This window comes from Panthera tigris, chromosome B2 (assembly GCF_018350195.1).
Source record: "Panthera tigris isolate Pti1 chromosome B2, P.tigris_Pti1_mat1.1, whole genome shotgun sequence".
NCBI lineage: Eukaryota > Metazoa > Chordata > Mammalia > Carnivora > Felidae > Panthera > Panthera tigris.
Genome location: NC_056664.1, coordinates 4758396 through 4771325, shown reverse-complemented (window position 1 = coordinate 4771325; position 12930 = coordinate 4758396). Strand labels below are relative to the sequence as shown.

The 12930-nt window shown below is 43.5% G+C and overlaps 1 protein-coding gene across 8 annotated transcripts in view; it reads right to left on the bottom strand.

Moving 5' to 3' along the window:
• LOC102967256 (cytidine monophosphate-N-acetylneuraminic acid hydroxylase) overlaps positions 1-12930 on the bottom strand; it is a 334461-nt gene that overhangs the window by 39754 nt on the left and 281777 nt on the right. For all 8 annotated transcript variants that reach the window (XM_042985584.1, XM_042985586.1, XM_015540452.2 and 5 more), the window contains 4 exons: positions 6267-6376; positions 4688-4878; positions 457-604; positions 64-145 (listed from right to left, as the gene is read on the bottom strand). In XM_042985584.1, coding sequence (XP_042841518.1) covers positions 64-145; positions 457-604; positions 4688-4878; positions 6267-6376 — 531 coding nt within the window. The remainder of the gene's footprint in view (positions 1-63; positions 146-456; positions 605-4687; positions 4879-6266; positions 6377-12930) is intronic.

The following is a 12930-nucleotide window of genomic DNA, read 5'->3' as shown; positions in this document are numbered from 1 at the left end:
GGTTATCACTCGTCCTTCCAGGAGCATTTTTCTCTTTCGTTATTGATGAGGGCAAGAAAGTACCTTTATACTCCACAATAATGCAAGTGTCCATCTCAGGATGAACGCCATCCATCAAGATCATGAATCGAAGATTTTTGTCTACCTGGAATTTAACAATAAAAGCAACAACTGTGTATGCCAGTTTGGCTTCTAATTCAGTATTCGAGAAAGCTGTCACCTCCTCTGGAAAGAAATCTCCTTCGTCCAAAACTAGATTATTATCCTGTACTATGGAGTTACACCATTGGTAAAGGGGGGAAAAATGTCTTAGCTCAAATAAAGGTGGTATTTACAGAACGCTATGCACAGACAAAAATCGGCTATTGTTTCTTTAATCTTCAAGTGACCTCCTCACCTCAAATTCAACCCAGAAAGCATAACCGGGAAGTATAGAAAAAAACGCAGATATCTGACCTGCTGCCATATTCCGAATGGCACTATATTGATATTGGTCAACTGGACACCGCTCTGATTCAGATTCCAAAATACAGGTCTTTCCGTGTTTCCAACATAAATGGGAATATCCGGTCTTCTCCCAGCCAGCTCCTTCAGTGTGGGGTAACTAGGATCAGAAGGATGGAAAGGTTGAAAGGTGACAGAACAAGATCACCTAGTAGAAGAGAGAGTTTACTCCTTATACCAACATGTTGATCAAGAAGAAACTGAGGGGCGCCTGGGTGGCTCGGTCGGTTAAGCTCCTGACTTCAGCTCAGGTCATGATCTCACGGTTCGTGAGTTCGAGCCTCATGTCGGGCTCTGTGCTGACACCTCAGAGCCTGGAGCCTGCTTCCGATTCTGTGTCTTCCTTTATCTCTGCCTTTCCCCTGCTCATGCTCTGTCTCTGTCTCTCAGAAATAAACATTTTAAAAAAATTTTTTTAAAAAGAAATTGAAAACACAGACTCTCATCAGAGTCCAAAAGAAGGGCTTTTTTCCCTCAAAGCTGAGTATAAAGGTGAGGGTCATTTCCTACAAGATTCCATTTTCCTGGTCAGAACAGACCATACCCCATGGCACGTGTATCAACCAGGCGGGCAAATTCTATCTGCTACATGAATGCTGTGGGTAGTTCTAACTGAAGGTAGAAGGTGGAAAAAGTCATGCTGAAGAGGTTGCTGGTAGGGGAAGACCTCTGTGATTTTCTTTTTTTTCTCATTCCCCACGTGGCAGCTCCCAGTAAGAGAAAGGCCTGGGCCACAAGACAAGGAGACCCTGGGGCAGTTTTTCAACTTTCAAAGGTTGTTAGCCACACCTCAGTATATAGAACAAGTTCTTTGTCCTCACAGGGAGTCCGTTTCCAGTTGGACAAGAGAGTCAAATTTAGAGTAGAGGAAAACGACATTCAACATTGGTGGTAATCCCGACTCAGTGCACCACGAACCGTCCAAGTAGCTTTCGAACACCTACATAGATTAAGTCAAGTTTCATTTACTGAGCAATCATTATATTAAAAAAAATTCTGTGGGGTGTGGCAGAAACACGAATAATAAACAAATAAGTGGCAAGGTATCTACATGTCAAACACGGTGTCAGGCACTTTCACATGGTAGTTTAATGCTTACCAAAAACCCTCTGAATTTTTCGTTTGCTTTGATAAGCGAGGAAACACAGCCAGACATACTCAACTAAGAAACAGCAAACTGGTATTCAAGTTCACATTTTCAGATTCTAGGCCTAGCTCTTCCTCTAATGGAAGGCAATCCGAGACTCTAATGAATGTACTGTCTGGTTTAAGAATCACCCTTGTACGGGGGTGCCTGGGTGGCTCAGTCGATTAAGCGTCCGACTTTGGCTCAGGCCATGATCTCACAGTTCCTGAGTTCGAGTCCCGTTGGGCTCCATGCTGACAGCTTGGAGCCTGGAGCCTGCTTCGGATTCTGTGTCTCCTTCTCTCTCTGCCCCTCTCCAACTTGTGCTCTCTCTCTCAAAAACAAATACCAAAAAATTTTTTTTTTTTTAATTACCCTTGTACAGAGTACAATGTCAGGGGAAATAGGTTATTTAATCACAGGAAAAGCAGAAGCAAAATCTGCATAACTGTACTAATATTTAAGTTCCAGCACTGTGTTAAAAGATAGTCAAAAAAGCAGAATCCGTGGGTGGGGGAAATCAGAAAATTTTCTTCCTTAAAAACAAAGGATTTGAAAAGTGAAAGATTCTTTGTGCCTTCAATCTTTGGGTTCAGCACCCAAATCTTCTATTTTAAAGGACTTTGGGGGTTAGGACAAATTAGTCTAAAATGGATGTTTTATTGTTTTCTGATTTTTTTTGATTGTTCACAATTTTTAGTGGCATCCATTAATAATATGATCTATTACAATACTCCCTACCTTTACACAGTGAAATCACATTTCTTTGACTAAAGACTACTCTCTAAAGTGCACTGGCCTTTTCCCCTTGTTTCTGTTTTTAGCTCAAATAAAAATTATATTTACGGAACGGTATGTACAGACAAAATAAGTCATTGTTTCTTTAATCTGGAAGTGACTTCCTCACCTAAAATTTAACCTGGAAAACATAACTGGATAGTGTAGAAAAAACCCACAGGTATCTGACCTAGTGCCATATTCCTAATGACACTATATTGATAGACATCAGGAGATTTTATTCAGCAAGTAAAGGTGAGACAAAAAATGGGAGAAAACGGCCCCCATGTTTATGAGTTGACTAGGCGAGGGGCGCCTGGGTGGCTCAGTCGATTGAGCGACCGACTTCAGCTCAGGTCACGATCTCACGGTTTTTGAGTTCGAGCCCCGCATCGGACTCTGTGCTGACGGCTCGGAGCCTGGAGCCTGCTTCGGATTCTGTGTCTCCCTCTCTCTCTGCCCCTCCCCGGCTCGTGCTCTGTCTCTCTCTGTCTCAGAAATAAATGAACATTAAAAAAAAATTATGAGCTGACTAGGCGAGAGTCAAAATGGAAGGGGTTATCAAGGAACCAGCCTTCGCGGAGTGACCCCGACGAGCTTCAGTAACTCTTCGGCGATCACCTGCCTGCAGTAGACCTCATGGCCATACATGCTGTGACACTCTAGATGAGAACTGGTGTCATAACGCCTGACAAGTTCACCTACACAAGCCCCTGAAATGAAAACTAAATTGCTTTTTAGGACTGTGGTTGGGGCACAGCTGGACGACATGACATGAAAACTTCTCCCCTCCCTCAAATTCCGTGTGCTCCACACCCTGAATAAACCGCCAACCAGGTTTTAGGAAGGCCAAGTGCGCCTTGGAATGGGCACTGGGCAGCCATCACCTCATGTAGGTAACCCTGCTCTTTCTGGAGAGGCCACACAAAAGAACTCGCACGCAGCACGGCAGTTACAGGGTGCGTGAACCCAGGGCTCTCAGAAACTCGGAGGTGTGCGGTCGCAGCTTCCGCACATGGTGTGGGACAAAGGCGCCATGCAGTGGACACGGAGATTTTTCATCACCGCACCCGCATACTGGGTTGTCACCAGTTCGTAAGTGACCGGCAGGTAACTTGTTATTCAGCCAGTTAATTACATTTATAAAGCATTTCCTGAAAGAACTAAATAAATAACTGAGCGCATATTCATGTCTTAGAGTAGAAAATCCAGGGGCCGGTCAACCAGCAAACAACATATCGTCCCTAACCATGGACGTTTCTACCAAAGCGTGTCCTGCACGTGAACTTTGTCACGGAGGTTCGCAGGAGAAAAAAGGCTGAAGTTGCTTCATTTTATAACATTGTGGGCACTGCTGCGTGTTTAGATGGGCGACCCAGCAGCAGTGATACAAACTTCAAAACAAGGAAGAACAAAAATGACCCTGTAATTAACCAAGAGATTGGGACCATGTCCTTCCCTCTTTCCTAAATGGTTCGTTTGCAAATGTGTGTGGCCTTATAAGCGACAATTCTCTTCCTTTTTGATTTCCTGGGGGAGGGGAGTTTCAGTTCCCATTTTCAGTGTGATGCTGCTCTGGTTTCAATGAAGTGTTGGATCGGGTTGACTCGGGGGCAAAAAGCCGGGAGCTCGGGGTTATCGGGGCGCTACAAATCAGGAGGTGGCCAACTGCAGCAACCTGTTCCCGCAAGCTAAGAATGGTTTTGACCTTTTGAAAATAGCCGAAGGGATCATCCCAAGGACAATGATGCTTTGTGACACATGAAAACTGCATGATATTCGCATGTCCTTGTCTATGAATGGGATTTCATTGGAACCACAGCCACAGCCACAGAGGTGAGCAGATGCGACCGGGACCACACGGCTCGTACAGCCGAAACCATCGACACTCTGGCCCGTACAGAAAGTGTGTGCCGATTCCTGCTATAAATGTTGAACTGAAAAAGGAAGTCAGCTTTGGTGATCCTTCGATGCAGACTTCTACCAAGTGGCCCGAGAGGGGGAAGTGAGAAGCAGAGAGGGTTGTCAGCGCCCCCCTCCCCTCCCCTCCCCTCCCCTCCCCTCCCCTCCCCTCCCCTCCCCTCCCCTCCCCACCACGGCGCCTTCCTCACTCCCGGCAGTATGAAGTGTGCACGCGCTGCTAAAATCAGGCCACGCCAATGTCGGCATTCACCTGACCCGAGTCCGCTTTTTCTCATCCCAGCTGCACCTACCTCCAAAATTGCAAAAGCACCTGAAACCGCGCTAGGCCTTTACCGCCGCACTCGCTCCCTTCATTACCTCAGGTGGTCTGAGTGCATGTGACTGATGTAAATCAGGTCTGCCTGGCACAGCCTCTCCAGCCAATCAGACGGAGGCTCGTGCAGCAGCCACCAGCCTCGGGCGAACGCAGGACCCGTTAACCAGGGGTCAAACACCATCCTCTTGTCTCCCAGCTTGAGGTCCATGCAGGCGTGGGTGAGGTACGTGATCTGTTGGAAGACAGTGAGATTCAGGTGGTGGAATCCTTCCCGGCCAGCAACAGGGAGCCGAAAGGTCTGTGCCGCTTGGCCGACACCCCTTGGCCGGAGAACCCTGTCCCGAGCGTGAACAGGACAGAGGACCCAAGGGAGACTCAGCAAGAGGCTTCAGATGGAATATAGCTCGCAGTGACCGGTCGCTGCTTCGTTAGAATAGAAACTCTCCCGGTTGGTTTTAGGTGGCAAAGCAACTGACCTACCTAGTTTTACGCTATTTAAATTAGCTCCTAAGTGCTCACTTATCATCAGCGCCGCAGACTGCCCTCTGTGCCGAGTCCTTCAGGGCACAATTTACAAGGAAAGGCAGTTAGAGGTGATGCGACAGACACTTGGGGATTTACATGCCAGAGTGGCTGTGGAGAGGTACAGGAATGAATGATTCCGGTGAGGTTGGGTGGGTGGCTTGCCATGTGGCTTGCAAGAATTCCTCTTCTAAATCACCTGCTACCACACTCAAGATGTCGAGGTCTTCTGAGAACAGCTACAAACAATGACAGAGAAACAGGCATTGACTGGAAGATTCCAGCTCAATTCCTCAGTCCTTTCCCACGGTCCGGCACATCCACGGCAAATAGGAAGCACACCCAGAAGCAGAGAGAAGGTGTGGAAAGCCAGCGCGGGGTGGGAGGGGAGGCAAGCGATCACATTCCATTTTACTGGGCCTACTCTCGACAGGTTTCCCTTTCCCTCAAATAAGTACACGCTTCCCAAATATTCCAGAAAAACAAATGTTTGATTACCTCTCCCAAACTGTCAAAGTGTTTCCTCTGGAGGAAACTCTCTTTTAAAGCTAGGAGAGTACACAGGAAGGTTCGTAAAAGGGAAAAATACAAAAATATGCAGCTGGCCATCTTATCCGACAGCAATCTGGCATCAGAGGTAACTTCCGAACTTTCTCCAATAGTTTGGCATGACTCTCCTTTGGAACTTCGTTCGCTCATGGATTTTTGTTGTTGTTGTTTCGTTGGGTTTTTTTCTGAATATATTTCCTTGCGATTCCTACCAAGTTGTGGAGGTTCCTAAAAACATTTGCTCAAGAGTTCAGAAGAACTTTATTTCATGTCCTAAATAGCTCCCTCAGAATATTCGAGGTAATATAGGATGTAAATATATATATATATATATATATATATATATATATATATACTAAATATACTAAAATATATAAATAAACTAAAATATATAAATATGTATATATAGATATATATACATATTTATATATTTTAGTTTTATTATATATATGTGTATATATATACATATATAATACACACACACACATAAATGGACATCTTAGTTTTATTTTTGTTCTTAAGAACATAACAATTTTAATGTTTCCTTACCTGCACTTCTCCAAATGCCAAATGTTCAGGAGATCTGGGTTCTGAATCCCAGGGATTGGGAGGATTCAGTTCTAGAAGTAAAAGTCCATTTTCTTCATCCATTTCAACAACTGGAACCAAAAGGGAAGAGACACGTATTCACAACAAACACGACTGTACAAAACAATCGCTCAAATAGAAATGCGTGGCCCGGGTACACAGAGTACCAAACATCAAAGGGAAATCAAAACAAGACACAACAGTCATTTGTGTCAAACAATATCTGCCCAGACAAGGGCTGGAGACAGACAACGCCAATTCATTGCCTCGTTCGTATTGCATTTAAGGGACTCATGAGACCTCAGTTGAGTCACAGAAATGCACACAAACAACTTCATTACAATTAAATGAATGAATGATACAGATGAGTTCAAGGTGCCATGGGAATGTGCAAGAGGGAGGACCTAATCTGGTTGTTAAGACTCAAAGCAGATTTCAAATAGGAAATCGTGCTCCAGCTAGACTTGAGAGATTGGGTACTTGGTGTAGACAAAAGAAATAGGATTATGTGAAGGAAAAGGGGTGACTGAACAGCACACACAAAGGTGTGGAGGAGGGGTGAGCTTGATATTCACAAAGGGACTGGTGGTTTATGCCCCAGGAACACAGTGTCTGAGGCAGGCAGGATGGACAGGAAGGCCAGGGTACATCATCGAGGACCCTAGACAGCATGCTAAGGAGGAATCTGGATTTTATTATGTGGCAGCAATGAGAGGTCAATGACGAATTTTAAGCCATTGTGGCACACTCTACCGGTGACCTACACCCTTCTTTCTTACTGTTGGCATCCTAATTTTTTTTTTTTTTAGGAGTGGTGATATGCCCATCTAAAGATCATGATTTCCCAGGGCCCCTTGCAATTATGAGTGGCCATTGACATAGTGCTACGTACGCTGTCTATAGCTCTGGCCAGTGCGATGTGAGTAGAAGTCCCCAAGTGGGCTTCCGGAAACACTTTGATTTTCCTGACAAAGAGGGACAAAGTCAAAGGAAGCACGCTAGTTGCCCTTCATCTTTCCCTTCTCTTGTTTGGAAAGTGGTTGCTTCACCTGAGGGAACAGGAGCCATCTTGGGATGCTGAGGGAAAGAGCCAGATCCTAAGGATGGCAGAGTAGGAAGACAGAAGGAACTTAGCTCCTTGACAAACTTCTGAAACGGCCATGATACCCAGGACTGTCTGCTTTCCAGCTTCTTGCGGAATAAGGAAAACAACCCCCGGTGTGACCAGGCCACTCTGACTTGGGTTTTCTGTTACAACAGCTGAAAGCAATACCTAACCGCTATGGCAAGGGAGTATTAATATCAGAACTCAATTTTAGAGAGGCCACACTGTGAGACACATGGGGAGAATCCACCGGAGGAAGGGAGGACTATATCTGAGGGCCCTCACCGTGGTCTCGGAGGCCAGTGGCAAACTGCTGACGGGCATGGTCTCCGAAGACAGATGGCCTTGTTTGGTTGGAACCCTCACTCTCCCCACTTGTTAGCTTCATAGCTGGGTGACCTCGAGCAAGTTCACTTGACTACTCCATTCTTCAGTGTTTTCCTTGTCAACCCTAGCTGCCTCCAAGGACGGAGGCATCCCAACAAATGGTAGCAAGTATATTAATTGCTAAATGAAAGCAAATGAGGTCCTAGACCAATGCGGTCCCTGTGGAAATGGTGACACTGCTCTCTCCTCAAAGTCAAGCATTTTCCCCACTTTCTTCAAAGTATACAGAAAAAAAAAATCTTTTCCACACCTTCCAAATGAATATTAATTACACTCACTTTAAGACACCTGCTTATGGAAAAAACTGAGGCAAAAATTACCCATAAAATGAAAAAGGATGCATTTTAGGATTTTCCTCAGGGGTGTGAACAAAGACTTAGACATGCTGTCCAACTTCAATTTTCAAGGTCATCCCGAGTGACCATAATAAAAAGGAAGTTGGAAACCTAAAGAATTACCTCCCCAAAGTCTGTTTTTCTCACTCATGGCTTTATCCTCATGGCCAGGTACTGGTAGTCTCCCTCCCTGCCCCTGACAGACTGATGTCTTGTGTAGATGGTCTCCCTGGAAGGCTCTCCCAGTATCAGCACTGCCCACACCTGGCTTCGTTGGGGCTCACCCGTCACCTTATCAGAGAAGCCTTTCTGACCACTCTATCTCAAAGAGCACTATCCAACCCCCTACCTCTCATTATTTTTCTTCCTACCCCTTGGCGTCACTGCACATACTCTTATCTTGTTTGCTTCTGGCCTGCCTCCCCTACAAGATTACTGACTCCACGAGAGCTGGAGTTTGTTCTCTGCGATATCAGTAGCGTGCCAGGAACAATGCCTGACTCACATTGATCACTGACAGGCATTCCTTAAATACCTGTTGAGTAAACTGTTTAGTTAATGATCTTAATCGCATGTCTCCCAAGACTCTCTTGAGGCTACACAACTTTCTCTCAACCTAGGCACTGCTCCTGCCCAGACGTGGCACCTCAAATTGGGAACCTGAAATATAGAATTATCTCAAGATAAGCCAAAGATAAAATTTACTATTTCTTCATTTTTATTTTTATTTTTATTTTGAGGGAGAGAGGGAGAGAGAATGAGTGGGGGGGGGGGGGCAGAGGGAGAGGGAGATAGAGAATCCCAAGCAGGCTCTGCACCATCAGTGCGGAGCACAGTGCGGGGCTTGAACTCACGACTGTGAGATCATGACCTGAGCCGACATCAAGAGTCAGACGCTCAACGGACTGAGCCACCCAGGCACCTGTGCTGCTTCTTCATTTTTAAAAGAGCACTTTAGAAACCAGAAACATGAATGCACCAGATGGCTTCCGTTCATCCTTATAGACTCCTCTTCTCTACCTTTCTTCTCCCTCATCCACCTGCTCTCCACCTCAGGAAGCTGACTTATTTGGATCACTCGCCTTCCAGATGAGTTTGGCCACTGCCAAGCCCCAGGATGAGACAGTGACAGGACTCAGTGAGGTTGGGTTTTTTATTCCTCTGGCTCCTTCCCAGTAAGGTGATTTTGTTGCAGACATGGTTGGTGGTCTGCACAAAATCTGTTCCCTCCTTCTTCCTATTAGCATCCTAATTTTCCTTAGGAGTGATGCTATGCCTATCTAAAAATCATGTTTTCCCATGCCCCCGTTGCAATTATGAGTGGCCACAGACATAGCTCTGGGCATTGACAGAGGTCGCTGCTCCTCTCTTGCCAGTCAATCCTTTATGACTCTCTCCTCTTCCAGATTCTGGAAACTGCTCCCTTCCTCATCCCTTTGGGCCTAAAGACGGATAACTTGGTTGCTATCAATGCTAGGTTACTCCACTTTCTCTGTGTCTCTCCCACATCCACAACTTACAAAGAAAGTCCTTTGTGAATACACTCTCATCAAATTATCCTAATTTGGGGATGGCACTGGTTTTCCTTTTGTGAGTCTAACTAATACAATAATTAAAAACGGCTACATTGAGGGGTGCCTGGGTGGCTCAGTCAGTTAAGCATCTGACTTATGATTATGGCTCGGGTTATGATCTCACGGGATCATGGGATCTTGTGGGATCAAGCTCCACGTCGGTCTCTGCACCGACAGCATGGAACCTGCTTGGGATTCTCTCTTTCCCTCTCTCTCTGCCCCTCCCCTGCTTCCACACTCTTTATCTCTGTCCAAATAAATAAATAAACATAAAAAAATCAGCTATGCTGAAACCCCAAATTCAGAGGAGTGATTGCCTCTGGGGGATGGGGGTACATGTGATCTGACCAAGGAAAGGTATATACAGGTCTTCTGTTGGTAATGTTCTGGGTCTTATGCTGGATGTTGGGCACATGGGTGTCCACTCTATTATTTTCATACCTTTAAAATACATGGGTGTCCACTCTATTATTTTCATACCTTTAAAATACTGCTTAAGAATTTAATGAAAGACTATTAATATCTTAATAATAATCAATTTATTTAATAGTGAAAGACAACTGGCTTTCTTAATAAAATCAGGAATGCACAAAGGATGCCTGAGAGCACCATTATGATTATACTATGTTCATGAAAATGTGCGTGGTATAATAAAGGTACATCTTATTATTATTTCCAGGTTATGTGATTGCTGGAAGATGGTGTCATGAAATAAAGAGAATGGTGGAATCCTGACTCTGCTGCTTATTGTCAGTATGGTAGGCTTCCTTCCTGATCTGTATAATACAAATGCGATACACCCGTCATACAGTTGTGGGGATTAAATGAGATCATAGGTCCCAATGTGTCTAGCATTATGCCTGGCACAGAGAAGGCATCTTATGAATAACAGTATTATCATGATAATTAATGTACCTTCAAGGAATGAAGAGTTAAAACGAGAGCTCAGCACTGGACAAACAAAACGTATTAGCAAATATCAGGTAGAAAATACCACAGTATTATGAGAGTCTCTCAGAAAACCGCATTGATACCCACTCTGAAGGATTCTCCTTCAGAATGTTTCCCCCCAAGAGAAACAGAAGAAACTAAAAGTCTACAACCCTTAACTATGATCCCAAAGCAAGTGCTGTAAGGGTCTCTCTGCCTCTTGCACAAAGACAGATTGCATATGGGCTCCGAAAGAAGATGTCCACACCTGCCAACCCCCTCATCTATCAGTGGGGCGGTGGTATCCTCTTTCTGACTCCACAAACTGATAAAAACTAGGTCACTTGGGTTATAACTTAATACTTCTCCAGAAGAACAAACAAATGGAATTCACTAAAATCTTTTTAAAAGGAAGAATAATGAAGAATTAAAACAAAAACATATTAGAAAAGTATAATAATTAAATCATTGACATAAGAACAGCCAAGAAGAGGCTCTTAATTAAGTGTTTAATATATTTAAAAGGAAGGATCATAAACTGGAGGGAGACAGAGGGTTATCTAACAAAGGGTGTTGTGACAATTGGTTAGCTAAGTATTCCAATCGATTAAAGACACAGAGGAAAGCAATCAAGTGGTGAGAAAGTATGATAGAGTATCAGAGGGAGGGCTGTAAAGTTTAACAGCAATGGGAACAATTCCGGTGGAAAATCTGAATAGACAGAAGTGTGGAATGAACAAGTTCTAACACCAAAGAAAATTAGCAAACACATTTGGAAAATACCGTATCTGAGAGACAAATGCAATTTAAGACAATGATGCTACTTTTGCCTCCAATGAGAAAAGTCAGAAAGACTAAGAAAACCCTGAGCTGTTCAGGTATGAGGAGAAAAGGCATCTGGTTGGCAGGAACAAAAACTGGTCCATTCCAAAAAGTTGATGGACGTGCGACGCATATTAAAGAATGGATGGAAAGAGGATGGACCCATTCATTAGTCAGGATCTCAAGTGAAGAGAAACGTGTTAATCATACTTTTTATTTCCTGATACATTCATTATATTTGGTCTAGATAAAGCTCCGCTCTTATTTATTTATTCCCTGTTTCTCTATTTCCCACTCTCATTGCCCTTTCCTTTTCTACAGGCCACTATTTGAGCATTGAAGCGAAAGTTCATTCTATTGTTTGTATGCATCCTTAATTTATATAAATGGCATTGGGTCTCCAGTCTCTTTCTCACTCAGCACCATGTTTTTAGGATTCATTCATGTTGCCACGTGTACAACTAGTCCACTTTTCTAATTGCAGTTTGATATTCCATGGTCCACCACATTTTAGCAATTCCCTTTCCAGATGGTTGACCCCTAGACTCTCACACAATGAGATTTCCTTATAGAAATAAGAATGGGATTGATGGCTGGTAGTGTATTCAGAAACCTCCATGGGCTAATCAGAGTCACATTACTCTCCAGAATGGCTACACCAGCCACACGCCCCCCAATGTATGGATTTCTACCTCCCTGTGTCTCTGACCTTTGACGTCATCTTGGTTTTAACTTTTTAACAGTCAAAAGATGTAAAGTAACACCTCATTGCTTTATTTTGTAGCTTTCTGATAATGAGTTTGAGTAAATCTTCACATGCTTAGTAGCCTTACTGGGAATTCTTCTTCTGTAAAATGCTAGTTCATATCCTTTCTTCACTTTGTATTGGGTTTTCTATCTTTGTCTTTGTCAATTTCCTCCTCTTTGCTTGATAATATTCCCTTATTGGTTATAAATATTGCAAAATAATCTCCCAAATTGTTATATGTCTTTTAACTTTGTCCATGGGGTCCTTCATTCAGCAGAAATATTTAACATTTCAGTGGATAAAATCAGATTCCCCAATTTTTTTCCCTTTAAGACACACTTTTGAAGTGTTGTTTGAAGAGTCAGAAAGTGCCAAAAATCTCTAGGGCACCACATTTCTTCTGTCACTTTTATAATGTTATCTTTTTCATTTAGGCTATTAGGCTATGTAAAGCCTATCTTTATGCTGAGGTGTATGAGATCTTAGACACAGGTAAATATGTATATATACATATATGAATGTTAGCCAGACCCTTTTGCCAGTCAATAATTCAACTATCTTATGGAAATGACTCTAAATACAAGAAGGTGCTCTGAAGCACAAACATCATAGTTTTATTTATAATTTTGTCTATTTGTGTTTTTTAAGTTTTTATTTTAATTCCAGTTAACATACAGCATCATATTAGTTTCAGGTGTATAATATAGTGATTCAACACTGTCAT